Below are 25,058 nucleotides of genomic sequence, written 5' to 3'. Positions count from 1 at the left end.
TCATATTTGCTATTTAATGGATGGGCAATTGATTTGCAAGTCCATTTGCAATCCATTGTGTAGTTCATTATCAACATCTCGCAGCCAGGGACCTTTATCAAGCATGACTTTTGTAATATCTGCTGTCAGCAAAATTAAAAGAGTCATGCTTGAAAAAGTGTCCTGGATACTTATCACAAATTGTATAGACAATGATTGTTCCTCAGTCTTGAAAATTGAGACAACAAATGTAGGTAGTCATGTGGATTCTTTCTGTACTTAAGTAAAAATACTTGTGATTTTGGAATAATGGATAATTGAAATATTTTCCTCGAGTTAAACCTTGCAATATGTAATGAAGGGCCATTATTATGATAGAATAAAAATAAATTGCATGATAAGTATAATGGGAGTTTAAATGAGGAAATATTGAAGCACAGCTATACTGTAAATATCAAAGTAAGGAATTGTTGATAACCATAGAATTTTTGTCCAGTCAGATTATCTATCTGAGCATTGAATACATTTAAGAATTTGGCCTCATTAGCTTTCTGGGATAAGAACCGTATGTTGGTTTAAATGTTCATCTCCTTATTTTGCCGCTGTCCCATAGTCCTGTACACTCCCTCTGAAGGAATAATCTTCCCAGCATTTTACCTGTCAATCCTTTGAAGAATTTTGTATGTTACAGGAAAACATTCTCATCCTTCCGAATTCGAATCAAATCTAAGCTGTTCTACCTTGTCTCATGGGGCATTCACTCAAGTCTCCAGATGATATTATTGAACCTTCTTAGAATAGTTTGCAATAATATCCCTTTTTTTGTATAAAGGGACCAAAACTGTTTAAATATTATACATAAATTTTCACTAATGGTTTATAGTTCTAGTAAAGCTCCCCCAGCTGAGTTCTCCAATTCCCTTGAAATAAAAGCTCCTGTTCCATTTGCCTCCCATTGCTTGCATGTGAGCTTCCGTTTAATGCAATATTTTTACATTTAAATCTGATTTTGAAGTTCAAAGTAAGATGTATTATCAAAGTACGTGTTACCACAATACCGTGCAGAAATCTTGGGCACATTTTTTTTAAAAAAAAACTTAGGTGCTTTCAAAATGTTTATAATATTTTTAAAAAATTACTAAAAAGAGCAGTAAACAATTAAAGAAAATCAAATCAATATTTTGTGTGACGACCCTTTTGCTTTAAAACTGCATCAATTCTCTTAAGTGTACCGTTGTACAAATTTGTAAGAAAATTGATTGGTAGGTTGATCCAGACTTCTTGGGGAACTTGCCACAATTGTTCGCAAGACTTTGGCTGTCTCACTTGCTTCTGTCTCTAGGTAATTCTAGATGATCAGGGCTCTGTGGAGGCCATAACATCTGAAGCTATATTTTTTTGAAAAAAAAACCTACGGTGCCTTTGCACCGTACTGTGTATACAACATTTATATTTATCATCTTGCAAGCACTTAAATTCTATAGTCTTCCTATATTTTCATTTATGAGAAAAATGTATGAATAAGGAGCAGTAGCAAGCTGCTCAGCCTCTCAAATCTGAACTTGGCATTCCTATCTAATATTAATAAATCTTGTTCGTCTGTCTTAAATTAGTTGTCCATGTTTTTAAACATTGACCCTAACTTGGGATCTTCCCACAAGGAAGAATCTGTTCCATATCTTGTCCAACAATGCCCCTTGGGCATATGTTTCAATGTAGAGCTTTTTGCTTGTCTAAACTGTCAGATTTAAGTTTTACCCGTCCCACCTTTCCTTGGGGATAACACGTTTTTATCCAGTAAACTTAAATTTGTTCTTTGCATTAATACCCTTACTTAAGAGACCAGAATTATACAGTGGTCTCTGTCCTAAATAACAAAGGCATATCTTCCTCCTTAAATATTCACTTCCTCTGGCACAGTCTTGTGTGTGTGAGCTCTACTATTTCTTGCCACTTGGATAATTCAATTCACTTTCAATCCATTTCAAGGTTAATTGCTATTTAACCATATATGAATACAGCCAACTGAGACAGCATTACTATGGGGTCAAGATGCAAAGACACATTCCCAACAGTCAGACACAGTGCACCTTTTTTACTGCAAATTTTCTGCTAACATTGCACGTTATGGCTTTTCTCTGTATTATGCTCCATTTGCCAGATCTTTGCCCATTTCATTTGTACCCCTTTGCAGCTTCAACTCTTGACAACTTGCTTCCCTGACTATCTTCAACAATAGTTCTTGAGGCACCTTTTTAAAAAGTTATTAATATAAATTATAAAAATAATTGAGGCTCTTGCACTGATCTGTTTAGCACGCCAATATTAATGTGGTTGAAAACTTGAAATTTCGTTTTAAGAGCTTTGGTAACAATGATATTACTTTTGTTTGCCTAGTCTTTGCCTATGGTGCTACAGGATCTGGCAAAACTCATACAATGTTGGGATCATCAGAGAAACCAGGGGTAATGTACCAAACTATGAAGGAGTTGTACAATCGAATAGAACAGCTGAAAAATGAGAAAAGGTGTGATGTTGCAGTTTCATACTTGGAGGTGAGGTTAAACATTATTAGAATATTATTTCATGTTGTCTTAAGGAAATACCATTTGGTGTTCATAATTGCAAGGTGGTTTTGATTTCAAAAATACAAGGTTGATTTGCCATCTGTTAATGTTTGCAAGTAGAACTATAATCTTCATAGCTTCATTTCTTTCATGCGTTGGAGAGTTATTTAGCCAGACGTTGAGTGATGAGATAATTGTGTAAACCTTGCTTTTTTTTTGTTGTGCCATGACTCTTGTATGATGAGGCACTGCAAGATAGTTGAGTTTTATACAATATAATGGTAGAAGGAGAACAGCAGAAAGATTCATTGTTTTGCTATATCTAGCCAGAAATGAACTTTAATTTTTAAGAATATCAAGTTGTTTAATTTTTTTAAAGAGTAAATTAATTGAAAACTAAATTACCTAATTTAGTACACCACAGGCCATGTCTTTCATTGAAATGAATAGCCCCACCATTCTTGCAATTAACTACAATAGAATGCAGATTCCAGCAAAGGGCTGCCAGCAAGTTCGTGAATTCCACATTTGGATGTGAATTCCAAAGCTGATTGCATCACCTGGAAGATCAACCCAGTTTGGAACTTGTTCTATAAAAATTGCACATCTGCCAATATATTGCTCATGGTTATCAGAAAACTGTCAGATTCTAAATGAGTACATAGTTTAATTTCGGCATTTGACAACTGAGATGGATCATCAATTGTTTTTTGCTCTGAGTATAATTCAGAGCCAAAGATGCCATACTCTAGTGAATTAGCAATTCCTGCATGAGGCCAGTGCTATTGGTTTGAGAGCACTAGAGTGAAAAGTATCTTAAATTCCAAACAGCTTTGTTCTCTTCTTTCCATAAGAGAAAAAATTGTAACCCAGACTTCTAAGAAATTTGCCTATAATTTCCTGTACAGAATGCATAGGATATAATGGATAAGCAATGTCACGTTTTCCATTTGTTTATTGATCCTGTCATTATTCAATGAAAGCATTAGAGTTTGGTAGACATGGGAGAGGAATGTCAGCTGGTGATAATCCCCTTTAAAGTACTGATGTACGAAGGAGTCTGCAACAAGTAAATTATAACTTTGTTTTAAGGTATACAATGAGGAAGTACGCGATCTATTGACCAACTCCAGATCTCTGGCAGTGCGAGAGGATGCTCAAAGTGGAGTCGTTATCCAGGGATTAACACTACACAAGGTATTAAATAATTGAGTTATAAGTGCGAGACAGTATTGATCAAGGTCAAATCCCTTAGATTCAGGAAGGGCATGGAGCCTGCAGTATTAAATAGATTGTTGAAGGGCAGCCCTTTTATTCTTGGCTTCTTAGCATGTCACCACAGAAGTTTGTATTGTGTGTCCTAGGTCTGATGTATGAATTTGATTTTAGTTTCTTTAAACTACAGAGTTGAATGTTGTTTGTTTAATTTCTGAATGGAGGGTATTTTTGTTTGGCTTTGTTGTAAGCTATATGTAGAATAATGTTGTCTATCAGAAAATACCTTTTCTGAAATAAAGCTTTGAGTAATAGATGCCAAGACTGGATTCATAATTGGCTTGATTTTAAGAAAGTGATGGTGGGGCGTTGGTTATTGTTCAGTAAAGCACCACAGGGATCAGTGCTGGTGAAACTTGTACATTTTGTACTTGTACATTACACTTGTACAATCCAAATTTTTCATATAAACAAAGCATGGTTAGAGATTCTGCAGAATAGGTGGCATCACAGACAGCAGAAAAGTTATCAACATTACAGGGGGGTTCTTGTTCAGCTAGGATTGGCAAATGGCTTTCAGTTCAGTTGAGTATGAAGTGTTAAATCTGGAGAGCCAAACCAGAAGAAGACTTGTACAGTAAATGGTAGTATCTTGGTGAATCTTGTGAGACTGGAGGACCTTGGAGTAATGAAACTTTATGAAAGTGGTGTTGCAGTTAGACAGGGTGGTGAACAATGCATTTGGCACAGTAGCCTTCAACAGTCAGGGAACTGATGTGGGCCAAATGAAACTAATTTCGTTGGATAACTTGGTCAGCTTGAATTAATTCAGATGAAGGGCCTGTGTCAATGCTTTATAACTATGAGAATGTGTTTAGAAAATTGGCACTCAAAATTTACCAGAATTCCTCTGATATTTATACTAGAATCAGACTTGAGATTTGAAGTATAACTTCATAGAGTAAGTCTTCCATTTGAGAACAGTCTATAGCTTGACAGTTTATTTATATTTTGAAGGAAAAAATTGGAACACTACAGTAGTGTAGCATGGTGTTGTTACAGCTCAGCATCAGAGTTCACAACTCAATTCCAGCACTGTCTGTAAGAAGTTTGTATGTTCTTCCTGTGACCACATGGGTTTCCTCCCACAGTCCAAAAACGTACAGGTTATTGGGTTACTTTAAATTGTCTTGTGATAGGCTAAGTTTAAATAGAGGGTTTGGTTAGTGGTGTGGCTTATTGGGCCAAAAGGACCTGTTCTGCACTATCTTTAAATTTATATAAAAAAAAAAAAAAAAAATTTAAAACATCCTCCTGGTATCCCGTACTACATTCAATTTTTCCATTCAATTCAGTTGCTTATTTTCTAAAGGACCAATAGTCTTGCTGACCAAGTTATAATTTAAAGTGCAGTAAAAAAGCAAAATACTACTATTATTGCGTTATTCTATATCTGATGTTTCTCAAGGAGAGTAAATTGCATGCCAAAATGGTTTTCTTGATCATATCAGGCTTCTTGCATCTGTTCATTATTACAGTAAATGTTTTAAACATAAGTAACATTTGCCTTAGTGCATAGTTGATAAACTTTAAAACAAAATTTTGATTTTAAACCACCTTCATTGCAAGTTCTGTACTATATTTTACAATTCTCATTTCAATGAAGAATATTGGTTTAGTAATGGATTAAGCAGTGGCCATTAGATCCAGCTAACTTTTTCCCCACTCATGAGGAAGCCTCGAACAGTGCATTGCACATTTAATTTTGGGGGGGTGGAGATGAACAATTGATGTAATGCTTGCACTTTAATAAAAATGTTGCCAAACCAATTTGTATCAGAAGTCTGCAACTGATTTTTGTCAGTCAAGGAATGAGTAAATGAATCATAAAAAACATTTTTTTTAAGTAGTCCATTCAACCCCCTTGTGCTTGTTTTATCATTTATTAAGGTTATGGATGATCTTTTATCTTGGCACTATTTTCCTGTACTATCTTCCCCCCTTAATTGGGGTTTTATATATACTCATCAACTGAATCTCTGTTGTTTTTCTAAAAATTCTTTGCTTCTTAGGAAACTTCATCTGCCCTGAATAGCTAGCTCACTGTTTTGAAACTCTGACCCAAGTTTTAGATGGTCTCCAACAGAGGAAATATCAATTTTACATTTACCTTAAGTTCCATAAAGATTTTGAATGTTTCAATGAAAATGCCTCTCATTCTGCTCAGCTTGATTTTAGGCCTAGACTACTCAATATTTCCTGATGACAAAGCTGTCTAATCTGGTTTGCTAGATTTTATGATGGTAGAAGCGATGCATTTTTCATTCCATATCCTGAGTGAATGGTAGTAAAATTAGTTGGTGTTTAATAGCTGTTCACTATCCAAGGATCCTACTGAAAATGTTTGAGTGACATCGGTGTAAAATCAATCTAGCTCATCAAATTTCCCTCTGTTAATTATGGGACACTTGAGCCATTTTGTCAAAAACTTAACACTATTAAGAATAGTTTTGCTGATTTAGTGGAAAATTTGCATTTTTAAATTTTGAAAATGAACTTCATTGACGTAGTGAACTGGGATATGTTCCATCTGAGCCAGGCACAAATTGAAGTTTTAATTTTTCTAATTGTCATTCAAAAGCTAAAACTACCTAAAAATAATTGATATATTCATGTCCTTTTTTTTGGCTTAAAAACTTTGCTACTGAAGAATTCATTAAAGTAAGCCGTATAATAAAGTGTTACTGGTAGCTCAAACTGTCTGCTTTGCAAATTGAGACCTCAACAAATTTTTATCTTCGTTATTAAATTGAAAATATTGAAATGTCAGGGATTATTTTTTTTTAAAAATTCTTTCTCTACCACATTACTGAGAGTTGTAGAAAGATGTGTGCTATTCTGCTCCCTTTCGGTAATTATTGGGTCTCAATATTGCATGCTAATCTGGAAAAAGCATCATTGAAACTGGAACATTAACTATTCTTTTTGCGTTACTAATGTGTTTGGGAATTATTCTGTTAAAATATTGACTAACTTAATGAAATTGACTAAAGCTGAAAGCCTCTTTTCTTGTAACAATTCATTATAGCCTACATCTTCGAAACAGCTCCTTCAGATGTTAGATTATGGAAATAAAAATAGAACACAACATCCTACTGATGCCAACGCCAATTCTTCGCGTTCTCATGCTGTCTTTCAGGTATTTCCATGGATAGAAACTTAATTCTATATTGTTTTCTGAACTGTAACATTGATAAAGTCTCTACATTTTAATCTGATGCTACCTTCCATTCTGTAATGCCAACACAGAAATTATAAATTCAGATCTTTCAATTTATGAAAAGCGTGGAACTATTGCTTGTATTTTGACCAGGTTTCTTAGTTCTTCTGAATAGGTAAATATTTAATAAATAAATAAATAAAGTGTAATTTGACAAAGTGTGCATATTTTGTATACATTCTATTATGATACGATTTTTAATTACTTTTTTGAGAAAGAATCTATAAATAGAATGCAATTACACGTAAATATCAATTCTGTTATTGGTATGCAGCTCATTTCTCTTGGTAGTTTATCAGAAGCTTCATTGTCTAGTTTTATTCTAGCTATTGTTACATACCCTGTAACTGGGTTGCCAAACCAGCAGAAATGGATCACTCAGTTGGAGTCTGGATTACTGGAACTAAGAAAGTTTTATTAAAGAAACAAGCAACACAGTACTCTAATCAAAAGGGTAATAAATGCAACAGTTCAGCAATGATAAACACACATGTACACAGAATTAGGATAACAGGATCAACCAAGCTCTATCGTCGTCTAGGGGTAAATGACCAGTTTCAAAGTGACGCAAAGTTCAGTTCAACTGAGTTGAGTTCAGTTCACAGTAATCACTGCCGTGGCGATGGACAGTGGGGGGAAGGAGAGAGAGAGCAAAAACAAATGAATATTCAAACGGCTTCCACACAGACCTTCGATATTCTTCGCAGTCAGCTTTCGGGCGAGCCCTTTGTAATGTCTTCTGAGGTCACCGACCGTGACCCCTCCGTTTCCAGATACGATCGTTTCTCTGCGGTGAACCTGGCACCCAGACAAGGGCGGACACACACCAGGTTCCCGCCGATCGTACCTTTCTACCTTGTGCGTCTATGGCTTGGTCCCGCGATCAGCCCTCCAAAACCTCCCACCGACTTGTGGGAGACGCACCGCTTCCAGGGTCTCGTTACCTCGGGGTGTCGTGTGTGTCCTGCCTTAGCGAACCTGTCCCTTTTTATCCCCCTGCTGGGGTATCGCCTGTCCATCACTTCAAACAGTTCAGGGTTCAAAGGGGGGGCCGATCTTGACAGCTCTCCTTCCGTCCCTTCATTACACATCTCCAAATGCTGCTCCATTGTTTTCCTTATCTCTCTTTCTCCTGAAGACAGGTAGCAGACCAACTGCTGATCCCACTGGTGCCAGCACAGGACAGTTAACATCTTAATCTATGTGTACTCTCGTCACACTATGCAGAAAGCAGCAAGGAATGGACTGAACCAAGTTGGAGCTAGAGAAAGCTCATTTGTGTTTTGTACTAAGATTTCAGACCTTTGTTTTTCAGTGTTTTATACAAAACAATTTATTATATGGTTTATTTTTATGCACTTTTCTGAAACATTAGGGAAGATAACTGCATGTTAAATATTTTAACTTTAGTATAGTTCTAGCCTCTGGTGTTGTACAGCAGATTTCTTACATGGTTCATTTTACAGATTTATTTAAGGCAGCAAGATAGAACTGCAAACATCAATCAAAACATTAAAATTGCAAAAATGTGTCTTGTTGATTTGGCTGGATCTGAACGTATTAGTTCTATGAATATGAAAGCAGCTCGCTTCAGGGAGGGGGCCAATATTAACCGATCTCTCTTGGCTTTGGGAAATGTCATCAATGCTTTAACAGATTCGAAGGTAAGAACAAAGTTCTTTATCCTCTTTACATCTTGTCAAAGATGCTTTGTATTGGATCTGCTGCAACCTTGTCTTTCTCCAATTTGTTCCTGAAATTTGAGTTTGCAGCTCTTTTATTTTGGGGGAGGGTGGGAAAGTATTTAGATTTACTGTGGCCTGAAATATAATTTTAATGTTTTAAATATCTTGTGTTTATTAAATACACCATGAATTTGATGTTTGATAGCAATCTTAAGTGGAAGTGAAAAATTTATCTTCAATTGGCCGACAGAAGATGAGTGTCTTATTATGTCTGTTTTGAACTTGATCAAGATGATGTAGAACGTCGAACAGAACAGCACAGGAACGGAACCTTTGGCCTGTGATGTTTTGCCTCTATAATATTTGTCTCCAATACCACCTTGGCATTGTATTCCAGTCACCCCACACATCTCCTTTGAACTTGCCTCCTTTCTCCCTAAATGTATGTTACTAGTTTTGGGTATTTGACCCTGTGTATCTCTGCCTCTTACAAACCCCTGTGAGATCTTCCCTCAGCCTCTGCTGCTCTCGAGAAAGCAATTAAGTTTGTGCAACCACTCCTTGTAGTACATGGCTTCTCTTCCAGGCAGCATCCTGGTAAATATCTCCTGTACCCTCAAAAGCCTCCACATCCCTTCTTCAACGGAGTGACAAGAATTGACTGCAATACTCCACATGCAGCTTAACCAGAGTTTTACAAAGTTGCAGCGCAACTTATAGCTGTTGAATTCAATGCCATGACTACCAGCATTAAGCATGCCAGATACCGCCTTATCCTGCGAAGGCACTGGACTCCATGATTCCTCTGCACATCAACATTATGAAGGGATCTGCATACTGTCTGTGTACTGTCCCTTTACATTTGATCTCCCAAAGTACAACATCTCACATCTGGAAGGATTAACTCCCATCTGTCACTTCTCCACACATCTGCATCAAACCCCTTGTTAATATTCTACACTATCCACAACACCATCAATCTTTTATCATCTTGCAGCCTAACTAACCTACCTATCCACGTTTTCATCCAAGTCACTTATCATGGACCTTCAGCCAGAAAGTCTAATAAGTACTACCCTTTGCTTTTTAAGGGCAAGATGATTCTGAATTCAAGCAGCTAAGTCACCATGGATCACATGAATCTTGATCTGAATAATCCACTCCGAAGGACTTTGTCAAACACTCCTTACTAAAATATTTACGAAAATTGTACACTATTTTAAAATAATGCAACTTTTCTGTGCCAGTACGGTTGGATTAGTACCTCCCTGCTACACCATGAAACCTCTCCGGTCATCAGAAATACTTCAGCCAAAATCTAAATAATAGATTTTAGACATCTGTTTGGCTTCATCTTATTACTTTATCTCTTCTTATGGATCAAAGGGGCAAACTTTTAACTAAAGTTGCTCACATTGTAAGCCTTGAACATGCACTCAGCTTATTCCATTGTTGTTTTACCTTTTTGAATGCTACAATAGCTGAAATTGTTGATGGTTCTCCTTTGAGTACTTTTTAAAATTCCTGTCTTTGTCACTATAGTGTCTGGAATTTAAATTCTTGTCCTTTAAAACTTTTTTAAACTACCTTTTGAATTTCTACTTTTTGTCTTGCAGACCACTAAACATTTGTCACCTCCCTAAATCTAACCTGTTTTTATAGATGAAACCCTCCAATAATATTTCTGGCAAAATCACAGTACTATAATGGTTCTTAGAGATGGAATGTCATTGTCATTTTGATAGTAAAGTTGCGAACTCTCCTAGTTCTCAACAGTCTTTTATGAATAATGTACAGATTTCTGATGACCCAATCTAAGTATTGAAGACAGGAGTTTTCAATTAAATGCTGCTGTGTTTGATGGATGCCAAGATAAATTCAAATGTATTTCAAAATGGAATTAACCTGTTTGACTACCTTGTCCATACCATTTAGGAAAAGCACTGTCTAGCCTAATCTCATTTCCAGTGCATGTTACATAGTTCTGCACATTGTGACACTGCAAATTGGAGAACCTCGGCCACCCTTTTCCTTTTCCCATGAAACAAGATGTTCGCATTCTATCACTGAAGTAACATTGATCTTGACTTCATATTACTGTATCTCGACCCACCCGCCGTTCAGCCTTCAATACCATCATCCCTGAGCCTCTGCAAGAGCAAACTCCAAATTTGACGTACCAGGTCCCATATGTAGGTGGATGTACAGATCCTGTCATGTACTGCCTTTTGTTAGAAAGGAAGTTTATGACACGAGGCAAGCACATTACTACATCTGCACATTCGGCTCTGGTGCACCTTAGGGGTGTGTTCTCTCCCACTCTATTTTCTACCATTCTCCTGATTTTGTCTTGTAGATGGTGGAACACCATAGGCAATCCTACACCTGTACTGCAGAATAATGGCTTGTGACCTGCTCTTGTACCCATAGTATTAATTGCTGGTCATTTAAACTGTTGGGAAAGGATATGGGTAACTGAAATCAACTTTTTTTTCCCCCTCTTTTACTAATATGGACTAGGGTTTGGATTTGAAATGTCAGCTTTGTTTCTTTACACATGGGTATCATGGAGTTATACAGCATGGAACTGACCTTTTGACCCTCCTCATCCATGATGACCAAAATGCTTGAGTCGGTCCTATTTGCCTGCTTTTTGCCCATATTTTCCAATCCTTTTCTATCCACTTACCTCACTAATTACCTTAAAACATTGTTGTTATACCTACTACACTGTAGTGGAAAATATTGCCCATCAGATCTGGTTTAAATTTTTCCACTACCTTAAAACTATGCCACCTAGTTTTAGACTCCCTATTTTTAGAAAGGTTGACTATTCACCTCATTTATACCTCATGATTTTGTTTGCCTCTAAGGTCATTCCATATCTCCTACCCTCCAGAAAGCATGGCCCCAGCCTGTTTAGTTTCTCTTTATAGCTCAGCCCTTAAGTCTTGGTTATATCCTTAAACATTCCCTGCACACTTTTAGCTTAATGACCTTCTTCCTATAGCTCAGTGCCCACTGTACTCATTCCTCCAAGTTTGGTCTCATCAATGCCTTGTACAGCTTTAACATGACCTCTTGGATTTGGTGCACTAACTAACGAAGGCAGTTAAATCAAACACTGCCTTCTCTATGCTGTCTATCTTGTTGCCATTTTCAATGAGTTAGTTTTTCTTTGTCATTTAACCACGCTGGTCAAAACTAGCCACATTCTCAAAACAGTTGACACTGCCCGCAAAATACTAACACTTTTTGCAAGACTCCTCATTCTCACTGCAAAACACATTCAGCTAATCAAAACAATAAATGCTTACAGCAAAAGTGAGCAATTGAAACAGTAGCACACAGCATTACATCAGGCACATAAGGAATCACTGGTAACCATTGGCAAAACACTCATCCTTCTCAGTGAGGCATACATTAACAGTGTAGTCAGTTGTACAGTGTGATGCCTATTGCTTACTGTGTATAATGCCAGAGATCAGGATACTTAGTCCATTATTGTAAATATAATGATTACTAATCCAATCATTAATAAGAACATTGAAAGAACAATAGAATGAGGTGCAAGTATTGAAAGCGGTCTTCATTGTAATCTCAGCAGTTTACTGTCTGCGTTACATTGAAGGCGAAGACAAAATTGCTCACCTCTTTGGGGGCAAAAAACATACATCTCTGATAACAGAAATGTAGTGTAATAATGGTCACCTCTGGTCTATTGTGTTTTTAATGATGAAAATTAGTGGCCCAACATCACATAGAATAGTCTACACCTTTATTCCTTCTACCAAAGTAGATGGATGTACCCTGCCACTTTGCCCATTCTCCCAATCCACCTATCTTTAGATAATCTGCAAACTTGGCAGAAGACGAGCTGTATTGTGTTCAATTACAGACGGGTGTAAATTTGCAATGTCGTGTCTTAATGAATCTCATTACTGAAATTCTGAATAATTGTTAGCATATGTACGTGGCACATTAGGCTGTAACCTAAGACCTGCCTTACCCATGGACAGGCCATGATCAACAATAGCTGCTGATCTCATCAGAGACCTCTGGTCTTCATTCCTCTCCCATCAGCTCTTTCAGCATGTGTTCAAATAAACCTGCAGCACCACCAACCCCTTTTGTGTACAAGTATTTTCTGAATGGTACATGTAGAACAGAGAGACTTGAGTACACAACACTGTCCAGGCACTACCATTTACTTTGCAAGTTCCCTGCCCGAGATTAACTACTTAAAATGTAATGCCTGGAATTCGTCAGTGTTAAATTCCATCTGCCAAATCTTGGCCCACTTTGATAACTGATCTAGGTCCAGATATAAACCAACAATTTTGGTGTCATCCACAAACTTGCTAATCATTAATACAGATAGTAAATAATACCGGACCTATTGCTTATGTTTTCAAAAGAACACTCATCAAATGTGTGAAACAATTCCCCATACACAATGCTGTGCTGAGTATCCCTGAAAGTTGTTGTCTTTTTAACTGAAGGTAGATTTTCTATTAAATTTCATTTAGTAACTTTTCTAGCATTGGCCTACAGTTCCCTGACTTGTCCTGTAGCCCCTTTTTAAATGCAAAACACCAGACACCCTCCAGTATTAGGATACAATGCCTGTGGCTAGTGATGATTCAAGTATCCTTACTAGGGTCCTAGCAATTTCTTCCTTGATTTCCCATAATGTCTGGGAATACAGTTGGTCAGATCCTGGGATTCTTTATCTTAACTGTCAAAACAACCTTGTGTCTACTCAAGGATACTCCTAAATCATTTATACCCAAAGGAAATTGTATGATCCCAGCTTGTTATACCTGAGGTAAGCCTCTTTTTCGTAGCTGGAGTGGCAGTTCCCTTGTTGGCTGGATTTCTCTATTCCTGCCAGCCTTGCCTTTCACTATAGCAGGAGTGTATTGCCCCTAACTCTTCCTATTGTCAACTTGCCAGTATCCCTTCACTCGGAATGTCCTCAGAACTTTAAATTTGACAAGTATTTTCACTTTGTATTTCACAAGCAAGCAGAATCAATGTGGCTTCTTTGGCGAGATGTTCTGCTCCTGCTAACTTACTAATAGATTGCAGCAACTTTCCAATAACCAAGAATAGTCCTGTAATTTTATGCTTTCCTTCATGACTGTTTTCTGGAATGAAAACATTTAATTTGTGTTTTTTCCAATCCTTTCCAGAATCTGGTGAATTTTGGAAGATCTAATCAAATGAATCATTCTACAGTCACTACTTTTGAGAACTGAGGATTGAGAATTATCAGACTTTAGTTTGTCTGGAACATTTTTCCTCTGGTGATCTTGAATGAACTCTTCTCATCCTTTTGTCCTGCATTTAATATTATTGATATATTTTTAGTGACTTTGACCACAAAGCCATTAAATAACTTAGATGCTGCCAATTTATTATTTCTCCATTATTAGCTCCCAATCATGTCCTCCAAGAGTCCAAAATTTACCTAAGTTATCTTCCCTCATCTATAAATTTGTGGAGGCTGGAAATTCTGAACTACTGCTCGAAGAAGATCTGGCTCTTAATTTTCCTTTTTCTTTTTATGGAACTCCAGCTAATAGGACAGAAAGAAAGCTTTGAGACTCATTGTATGCTGTGATATAGATCAATATTTCCCCATATAGATATACAAAATGGTCTGATATTTGTAAATGTTTTGATCCACCAAAGAAAACCATCTTTGTTTTACTACTGGAAACACCCTGAGGTTATGAATCTGTCTTTATTGTACTGTGGTAAAAGCATTACTCAACATTCAAAATTCAAAATTGTGTATTGTCATTTTTCGACACGTGTAAAGGAGAATGGAAAGATTGTTACTCTGGATCTGATGCAGCATAAAAAAAACAAGCATAAAGAATGCAATAAAGAAACAATGAAACACTATGGAAGTAACTGTTATAATACATGGATTGATAGTAATGCTCAGTGAAGTGTATGTAGTGGTGACGGAGTGGGTTACTGGGTGGTGGTGTTGATCAGCCTGATGGCTTGGGGGAAGTAACTATTTTTGAGTGGAGTGGTTCTGAAATGGATGCTGCATAGCCTCTTCCCTGATGAAGGTGGCACAAACAGTCCATGGGTGGGGTGGGTGTAATCCCTCATGCTGGCCTTTTACCCGCATCTTTCTGTATTTACACCCCTGATGGTGGTTAGTTGGTGCCAGTGATGCATTGGGCTGGGCCATTTTGACTACCTGTTGTAGAGCCCTCCTGTCTGTTTCCAGACCACACAGTGATGTCGCATGTTAGGATCCTCCTCACTGCACATGTGTAGAAGGTCATAGTGTACATAGACCTGCTCTCTTCAGTCTCCTCAGAAATTAGAAACATGAGCCACAAGTTCCAAACAAGAGGACTTCTGTTATACATTTTCATTTTGCAATTGTTTTTATTTTTATCAAATGCAATCTAGTTCAGGAGTCCCCAACCTTTTTTGCACTGTGGACCAGTTTAATATTGACAATATTCTTGCGGACCAGCCGACCAGTGGGTGTTCAAGTAGGGTTAAACTCCACCTCAACATGTCTTTTACAGTTAGAGTTGCCAACGTTCTCACTCCCAAATAAGGGACAAAAGTAGCAGTCAAATACGGGACACTTGTGTTTACCCCGAGAAAGACTACCATGACCATGAAGCCTTGCGCGGGGCACCTGTTATGCGCGTGTGTGACATGCGCATACATGCCGTTTCCCCCCCCCCCCCTCCCAATTGGTTTTGGCTTAATCTTCCCAACTATGCTGTACATACATTATTTCTACTTTATCTGTGTATTTATCATATAGTAAAAGCAGGAATGATATGTTAGTGTTATTTTAGGTTTTGTGTATTATTTGGTAAGTTATTTTTGGGGTCTGGGAACGCTGAAAAATTTTTCCTATATATATATATATATATATAGAAATTGCTTCTTCGCTTTATGCTGTTTCGGCACAAAAGATTTTATAGGAACGCTCTACCTTAGCAGAGGAAATACGGGACAAGGATGGTCCCCGTATGGGACAAACCAATTTAGCCCAATATACAGGATGTCCCAGCAAATATGGGTCAGTTGGCAACTCTATGTTCAAGGTTCAACAGTGCATGACAGGGAATGAGGAAAGGTGCAGCTGACTCGTATCGTTTCCTCGCGGCCCGATAGCACATGCTTTGCGGCCCGGTAGTTGGAGACTGCTGATCTAGTTGACAATTAATTTTCAGTGCTTCACTGGCAAACTTATTTAAAGTTTGAAATGTATCTGCCCTTGTGCATCTGAAGATAGCTTATACAGGAATGACTACTGAACTGAGGTGCTTCCTACTTCAGAGCAAATTGAAGGAATGATTGTTATTACTATTTTCAACTCCCTTTGGGTGATAGGAACTAAATCTGTTTTCACCACAGTGGATTATTAATGAAATGGTAATTTTAAGTGGAATAATGAACTTGAATCTCACTGCATGCTGCTTGACCTTGTGTAATCATGAGTCTCTTGAGATTATTGATTAATCTGCCTACTCCCATCAACCTGCACACAGGCCATAGCCCTCCATATCCCTCTCATCCATGTACCTATCCAAATTTCTCTCAAATGTTGAAATTGTCCCTGTGTCCACCACTTGTGCTTTAACTAAGGTCCTCAAGTTCCAGCAACATTTTGTGCACGACAGTTCCCAAGAAGACATTGGGTTGTGCATAATTAAGCACTTGGCAAGGACCTTTTTTTTTTAAAGAAAGCTAGTTTTAAGTGGAGTGGCCATCATGTAAGTGGACCAATGTTGGAGTGGGAAGTTGAGATTCTCATTGAAGAGAGGCTTAGGCTTGTAGGTAGATTTAAAAATATATATTTTCTCGTTATACACATCTAGAGCAGTGGGGATGCCAGACAGGACACTGGAAAGTCATTTTGTGGGATGTGGGAAGGCAGAGAAATCTCCAGTGTCCCTGATGACTACACCTGCAAGGAGTGCATCCAGCTGCAGCTTCCAACACTCCATGTTAAGGAGTTGGAGCTGGAACTGGATGAATTCCAATTCGTTCGGGAGGCTGAGGGGTTAATAGGACACTCAGAGAGGTAGTTACACCCATGATGCAGAACACAGATAACTGAGTGAACATGGGGAAGGGGAAAGGGTGTAAGTAGTTAGCGCAGAGTACCCCTGTTGCTGTTCTCTTGACAATCAACTTTGGATACTGTTGTGGGGAGTGGAAAGCCACAGCAATCGGGTCTGTGGCTCAGAAGAAAAAGGGGTCAAGAGGCAAGCTGTAGTGATGGGGGAGTTCATTGGTTGAAGGAACAGAAAGGAGATTCTGTTGAAGAGAATGAAATTTATAGGTGGCTTGTTGCCTAGTGTCAGGAACACACAACGTTCTTGAATTGGAGGGTGAGCAGCCAGAAGTTGTGCCCATGTTGGTACCAATAACATGGGTAGGATGAGTAACAAGGTTCTGCAAAGTGAGTTTAGAGTGTTAGGGAACTGGAGGTGCACAAATATCCTAGCAGAATGGTTTGCTAATGCTGTATGGAGGTTTCAACTAGAGTTGCAGATAAATGGGAAACAAAACACTAGAACCGTTAGTGGAGTAATTGTGGAGAAAGATGTTAAACCTATGTAAAAGGTCAGGAATCAAAGATTGAGCATTGTGGGACGAATGTTCTAAGTTGTGTATATTTTAATGCAAAGAAAGGTGGTTGAGCTTAAGCATGTAGAATTGTGACATTTGGCCATTAGTGAGACTCATTTGCAGAAGGGGCAAGATTGGCAGTCAATATTCCAGAGTGCTGTTATTTTAGACATGGTAGAGTGGAAGGGGTGGCATTTCTAGTCGGGGAAAATGTCACGGCAGTGCTCAGTCAGCCCAGAGCTTACCTAGTGAAGCTTTGTGATTATAACTAGGGAATACGGAAGGTGTGACCACGTAATGGAATTGTATTATAGATATCTAACAGTCCGCAGGATTTGGAGGAAAAAATTTGTAGAGAAATTGCAGTCTGTTGCAAGAAACGCAAGTACTGATGAAGGGTCTCAGTGTGAAACTCTTTTCCATAGATGCTGCCTGACCTGCTGAGTTCCTCCAGCATCTTGTTTGGGTTGATGTGTTTGTGATAGGTAATTTTAACTTTCAACATTTTGACTGGGACTCCCATACTGTAAGAGGACTAGATGGGAAAGAGTTTGTCAAATTTGCTCAGGGAATTTTTCTTAATCATTATGTAGAAATCCAAACTAGAGAGAGCACGACTCTCTATCGTCTTTTAGGGAATAAGGCAGGGCGGGTGACAGACGTTTGTGTAGGAGAACACTTTGCATCTAGTGATCATAATGCCATTAGTTTCAAGGTAATTATGGAGAAGGAGAGGTCTGAATTCTAAACTGGAGAAAAGCAAATTTTGATGGTATCAGAAAGGATCTGGCAAGTGTGGATCAGGATAGGTAAAGGTGTATTTGGTAAGTAGGAGGCCTTCAAAAGTGAAATTTTAAGAGTGAAGTGCTTGTATACGCCTGTCAGGATAAAAAGCCAAGGATAACCGGTTTAGGGAACTTTTTTTGAGAGAGATATTGAGGCACTGGTTAAGCAAAAGGAGATGAATTGCTGGTAGAGGCAGGAGGAAGAAAATAACGTATTTGAGTATAAGAACTGCAAGAGAACGCTTGAAGGGAATCATGAAGGCTTAAAGAAGGCATGAAGTTACTCGAGCAGACAAGGTGAAGGAGAGTCCTTAGAACTTCTGTTAAGAAGAAAAGAATAACAAGGGCCAAAATAAGTCTCGAAAACGTCAGCATGGTAATATGTGTTGAGCCAAAAGAGGTGGGGGAGATTTTAAATGGATTCTTTTTTGCCTTTTACATTTACTCAGAATGCGGACAATCTGCATTATGAGACAATACAGCACTTGGGTCGTGAACCCTATACAGATTACAGAGGAGGAGGTATTTGCTGTCTTAAGTCAATTTAGGGTGGATAAATCCCCAGGGCATGATGAGGTATTCCTTTGGAGATTGTGGGAGGCTAGTGCAGAAATTGTAGGGGCTCAGCAGAGATTTAAAACATCTTTGGCCATGAGTGAAGTGCTGGTGGATTGGTGATAGCTAAAGTTCCTCTTTTTAAGAAATGCTGTAAGAATAAGCCCGGAAATTGTAAGCAACTGAGCCTAACATCAGTAGTGAGAAAGTTATTGGAAGGTATTCTAAGGGATTATGTACAAGCTTTTAGATAGGGGCTGATTAGGGACAGTCAGCATGACTTTGTGCATGGTAGGCTATGTCTAACCAATCTTGGAGTTTTTCAAAGAAGTTGCCTGGAAAGTTGATGAAGGCAAGGCAGTGGATATTGTCTACATGGACTAGCAAGGCATTTGACAAGGTCCGGCATGGGATGTTGGTCAAGAAAGTTCAGTAGATAAGTTTGTTAACTGGATTGGACATTGGCCTAGCAGAAGAAGCCAGAGAGTGTTTGTAGATGGTTGCCTCTGACTGGAGGTTTTGACTAGCAGTGATGAAGCTGGGTCTGTTGTTTGTTTTCTGTATCAATGATCTGGATGATAACATGTTAAACTGGATCACCAAATTTGCAGATGACACTGAGATTGAGGTTGTAGTGGACAGTGAGGATTTTGGACTACCTGGAAAAATGGGCAGATGGAATTTAATATAGACATGTGAGATGTTGTACTTTGGAAGGACCAGCCGAGGTAGGTCTTGTACAGAGAATGGTAGAGTGTGGTAGGACAGGGGGATCTGGGAAGACAGATCCATAATTCTTTGGAAGTGTTGTCACAGGTAGATAGGGTCATAAAGAAAGCTTTTGGCACATTGTCCTTCATAAGTTAATGTGTTGAGTACAGGACTTGGGTTGTTAATGTTGAAATTGTTTAAGACATTAGTGAAGCCTAATTTGGGGCAATGTGTGCAGTTTGGTTGCGTACCTCCAGGAAAGTAACCAGTTATGAGGTTCTTTTCTGATTATGTTTGTCCTAAATAAAATTGTTCCAATTCTCCTGCCAAAGGATGCTATGAGATATGGTTTTCATTTTCCACATTGTTTACTAACCAGTGATCAATGAGCATTTGTGAACCTTTTAAGAAAGAATGGGTTTCGGTGTGGTTTGAACAGGCCCATATCAGCTCATCCATTGATATTTCTTGTTTAACTTGCTCTTAAATGTAACCACCTTTGTGATTACTGAAGCTTTTCCAACAGATCCCACCTTGTTCTTTAGAGAGAAATGAGGGAAAAGTCTTACTTTAATTGAAAAATGCAAGCCTGTCAATGTTGATTAGGCAAATGCAAATTTGTATTTTGAAGAGTTGTGATCATAATTTAGGCTTTGATATCTGAATCAATTACAAGTTTTTTTGTAAGTTGTTATATTGGGCAATTTGCCTTATTACATCAAGAAATAGATTTTTGTCTCTATTTAATGTTCATGCTGAGACAATTGTTGGATGATACTGTTCTTAGTTTATCGTAACACAAAGGTTGGATGTCCGATAATTTTTTTTAAAAAAATATTAAATAAACTCTAATCCAGCTGAATATAATTCTGCTCCATATATTTGTTGTGTGTGTATTGTTTTTGAGAGGAAAGGGGCATGAAAGAGCTGTTCGTAGAAAATACTTAGCAATGTAAATGTAAGGAAATACAAATTTCGAGCTATTGCTACTGATACGTACATATAGTTGATCATAAGTAAAATTTTTGTATCTGAAACTCTTGCACAAGTGTTTTTCCATCATGCTGTTCTTCAAACAAACTACTTTCCATCTAGCTGGTCAGCAAGTTAAGCAGATATATTTTTGTCCTTAACTGTATGAAACTATGAATCTGTACAAAATTGTATGTGTAGTGTTCTCGTGCAGTGTGTTGATACTCTGACTAAATACCAAGTTAAACCGGAGTCAATGAAGACGGTCGTAGTAAGGTTAACTATTTGCTGTTCACTCTTCCACATTAACATCGTATAGTGAAAACTGTTGATTTAAAAAAAAAAAAAAAAATACAAACATATACAGGCACGAAGGGTCTCGGCCTGAAACGTCGACTGTACCTCTTCCTAGAGATGCTGCCTGGCCTGCTGCGTTCACCAGCAACTTTGATGTGTGTTGCTTGAATTTCCAGCATCTGCAGAATTCCTGTTGTTTGCATTTTTAACAAACATATACAGCGTCTGTTTCATTCTGGAGACCACGCGTGCTCTCTTCTTTTAGCGAGTGTCCCCAGCCGCCCCGAGTAGCGGGTGAGGGGGTTGCATCAAACCCCCGCCGGGCTCGAGCCCACCCCGCGTTTGAAATTGAAAAGCCCGCACGCACGCCGCTCCAACCGCCGCTTCCTTAACAGAAACCGAGTTAATATTTTTACTTCAAATACATTCTTATGACCTTACGGCGTTGCTTCTAAAATGTTTCTTTGTGGGTAGAAACGGAGCTCTTCACGATCATGCTGCACACATGGCGCCCACCTTCACACCTGCTCTGAACCAGAGGTTACACAAGACGCGGCGAAACCGGAGGTGACATCATCATATGCCGCGATATACCATAGACAATGAATTTACCTTTGTTATACTGTAACATAATTATCAACCTTTAACTTTAACTAGAAAATAGTCACAAACAAATCATTTACAGTGTAGACCCAACGAAGTCAAATAAGTGCCTTAAGGGCAACACACTCCCCACTTGACCTTCGTAAGGTCACTATAAACATGGTATAGAACTTCAGTCTCCGGATCAGTCTTTAGGTAGAAGTAGAATGACGTCTGTAACTGGTCTCAGGTTTCCTTTTCAGGGCTCGTTGTAAAGATGTGAACCGGTTGCCTGCCTGCTCTTTGTTGTTTGGCAAGTGCTGGCATGGTACTCTGAATGGTAGTGGGGCGACCCAGTTGTTTGCTTCGTCTCTAAAGACCTTTGTGTCCATTATTTTTAAGAAGATGGCGTCTTCCACCGATGGAGCAAGTTTATTATCATGCTTAGTTTGAGCGAAGACTGACTGTCCCAGTGTCTTCTCAGTTACTTTACTATGGTCGTGCCTTTGTTGTGCTTCCTTGATACACGCAACAATTGTGGAGGGCTGAGAAATTGAGTAGCGGCCTCTCTCTAGCACGTTGGTCTTGAGCGTGTTAACTGTCAGTTTGTGTACATTGCCAGGGCACACCTCTCCTATCACCACCCAGCCCAGATCCAGACGTTGGGCGAAGGGGGTGTTGTGTGGTCCATTGACCTGCTGCCTGACTTTGTGCACCCTAAGAACGTCTCTTCCAAGTAGCAGGAATATTTCTGCTTCCGGATCCAGTTCTGGGATGTGCTTGGCAATGTGGTGGAGATGGGGCTGGTGTAGCACTGTGCTTGGCGTTGGAATCTTGGATCGGTTACTTAAGATCTCATTGCACTCTTAAGAGTGGAGGGAGACTGATGACGACTTTGCCATCCAGCGACTCGAGCTGGAAGCCTTCTGCCTTCCTGCCATATGTTTCTGCGATGCCAGAGCAAGTTCTGAGGTAGTATGGGAATGGATTACCCTTTACGCTGAACAACTCAAAGAACTCTGGTCTCACTAGTGAGTGGTTGCTCTGGTCGTCCAGAATTACATAGGCTTTGATGGCCTTGTCTTTGGCTCCCTTAGGGTATACCTTAGTAAGGCAAATTTTTGAGCAAGATTGGCTTGACTGACCTGGACTGCAAACTTCTGTGCAGCTTGAGCTGACAATAGTTGTATCAGAGTGATGCTCTCCCTCCCCGCCATCCTCTTGTGGGAGTAGAGGAGCCTTGGCAATTTGCGGTGACGGGCTGGGATGCATGGCCCCATCATGATTAGTGCTGTTACATTCCGAGCGCTTTATGGGGAATGTACACTCTTTAGCGAGGTGGGAGGTAGAGGAACAGCACTTAAAACATATTCTTTTTTCCTTGAAAAGGGCCTTCCTTTCGTCAAAGGGTTTGTTTCAAAACATTCTGCATTTTTGAGGGGTCGGGTTTGTTGTGCAATGGACAATTCTTTCTAGGGTCATCGTTAACTGCGGAGACCGGTTTTATGCACTGAGACGGGTTTATTGATGACAAAATCGTTCAAGATGGGTTTGACTGGCTTGGTGTGAGTTGTGGTGCTGCCTTGATTCATGAAGCTAGGGTTGTTTCGCCTCCTTGCATACAAACCTACTAAAATATTCAAAGGGAAGGAATCGACCACCGTTCTCTTCCTTGTACTCTGAGCCAATAGACACCCATCTTTCCTGCAGCCCAAATGGAAGCTTGTCCACAATTGGTCCAACTCCGCTTGAGGTATCCAGATACGACAGGCCAGTTAAATAGCCATCTTCTTTAGCACTTTGAATCTCCATGAGTAAATCTCCGAGTTCTTATAATTTAGTGTGGTCCTTGGCTGACACCCTAGGAAAATTGTTCAGCCGTTGAAATAGCGCCTTCTCAATAATTTCAGGGGCCGCATAGCAGTCCCGAAGTCTCTCCCATGCTTTGTGTAAGGCTAGCTTGGGGTTGCTGACGTATACTGAGCGTATGCGTTTCACCTGTTCACTTGATTCCTTTCCCAGTCATTTAGCCATAAGGTCCAACTCTTGGATTGCCGTCAGCTGGACTCCGCCAGTGGCGCTGGTGAATATGGAGTACCACGCATGGTAATTTTCAGGCTTATTATCAAACTGATATAGTCCTGAATTGATGAGGTCTCGTCATGCTAAATACTGTGCCAAGGGTTCTGTTGCAGGTGGCCAAACAACAAAGAGCAGGCAGGCAACCTGTGTTGGGGAACATGTGACTGAGCGTGTACGTTCATGATGGGATTTGATGTTCTGACTTCAGCCTTTGTCTCTGATCTCGCCGGATCTGGTAAGCTTGGTGTCGGGAAGTATTCGTAGTCAGCCCTTTCATACTGTGAGTTGTCTTCTCCCAGTGGACGCAATGCAACGAAGCTTCCCTATGATTTCACATGAGATGGGACGCCAACAGGCAAGTATGGAGAGGGAGAATGAATCTGCAGGTCAATTTGAGATTGGACATATTCGCTGGTGCGTTCCAATTTGGCCCTTTCTAACATAGATTTTCCAGCTTCATCTAGAACGTGCATTTCTTCAGCGTTTTCCAACACTTGTACTTCAACTGCAGCCGCATCAGCTTCTCGTTGTACTGTCAGCACTTCTAACTCTGTATCTATCCTTGCCTTTTCCAACTGGTTTTCCACTTCTCTGGCAGCCTTTTCCATTTTCAGTTTTGCTTCTTGTTTAGCGTATGACGCTCGCACCTTGGCGGCTTCTGCTTTAGCTCTTGCGAGGGCAGCCACACTTGTCAATGTCCTACTGCTCTTGGCGCTGAGTGCAAGCAACTTGGTGCTTGATCGCAAAGCCATCATACCACTTGTCGAAAAGTCTAATGATGACGCCTTTTCACTGTAGTGTTCTCGTGCAGTGTGTTGAAACTCTGACTAAACACCAAGTTAAACCGGAGCCAATGAAGAGAGAGTTGTGGTAAGGTTAACCATTTACTGTTCACTCTTCCACATTAACATCGTATGGTGAAAACTGTTGATTAAAAAAAATACAAACATATACAGCGTCTGTTTCATTCTGGAGACCACGCGCGCTCTCTTCTTTTAGCGAGTGTCTCCAGCCGTCCCACGTAGCGGGCGAGGGGGTCGCATCAAACCCCCGCCAAGTTTGAGCCGACCCCGCGTTTGAAATTGAAAAGTCAGCACGCGCACCGCCCCAACCGCTGCTTCCTTAACAGAAACCGTGTTAATATTTTTACTTCAAATACATTCTTATAAACTTACGGCATTGCTTCTATAATGTTTCTTTGTGGGTAGAAACGGAGCTCTTCACGATCATGCTGCATGCATGGCCCCACCTTTACACCTTCCCGAACCGGAGTTACACATAAGACGCGGCGAAACCGGAGGTGGCATCCTCACATGCCGCGATATACCGTAGACCATGAATTTACCTTTGTTAGACTGTAACATAATTATCAACCTTTAACTAGAAAATAGTTGCAAACAAATCATTTAAAGCGTAGACCCGACAAAGTCAAATAAATGCCTTAAGGGCAACACAGTATGATATTCAAATAAATATTCTTAGCTATTGCAATTGAACTTTATGGTTAAGTTGCGCTACTATATGATGGATGGCAGTTATTGTAATGACCCAGAAAGTATTGTAGAGCTACCATCTCTTCCTTTTAGGGAGCAGAAATTAATAATATGACAATGATTCATTGTTGGCTTGTTTTAGCTTGGTTGTAAGTTTTTTTTTCACTTAGTTACAATACTCATGGGGCATAATATCCCATTGGGTTGTCTGTTTTTAGCCCTGA

General features: G+C 39.4%; 1 protein-coding gene across 1 annotated transcript in view; it reads left to right on the top strand.

Moving 5' to 3' along the window:
• Positions 1-25,058, top strand: part of LOC140205255 (kinesin-like protein KIF18A) — a 114,577-nt gene that overhangs the window by 8,643 nt on the left and 80,876 nt on the right. The window contains 4 exon segments of the mRNA XM_072272706.1: positions 2,377-2,534; positions 3,639-3,743; positions 6,850-6,960; positions 8,508-8,705. Of these exon segments, the coding sequence (XP_072128807.1) occupies positions 2,377-2,534; positions 3,639-3,743; positions 6,850-6,960; positions 8,508-8,705 (572 nt within the window).

This window comes from Mobula birostris, chromosome 11, assembly GCF_030028105.1.
Source record: "Mobula birostris isolate sMobBir1 chromosome 11, sMobBir1.hap1, whole genome shotgun sequence".
Taxonomy (NCBI): domain Eukaryota; kingdom Metazoa; phylum Chordata; class Chondrichthyes; order Myliobatiformes; family Myliobatidae; genus Mobula; species Mobula birostris.
Note: the sequence above shows the minus strand (reverse complement) of the source record. Positions and strands in the feature narration are given on the sequence as shown.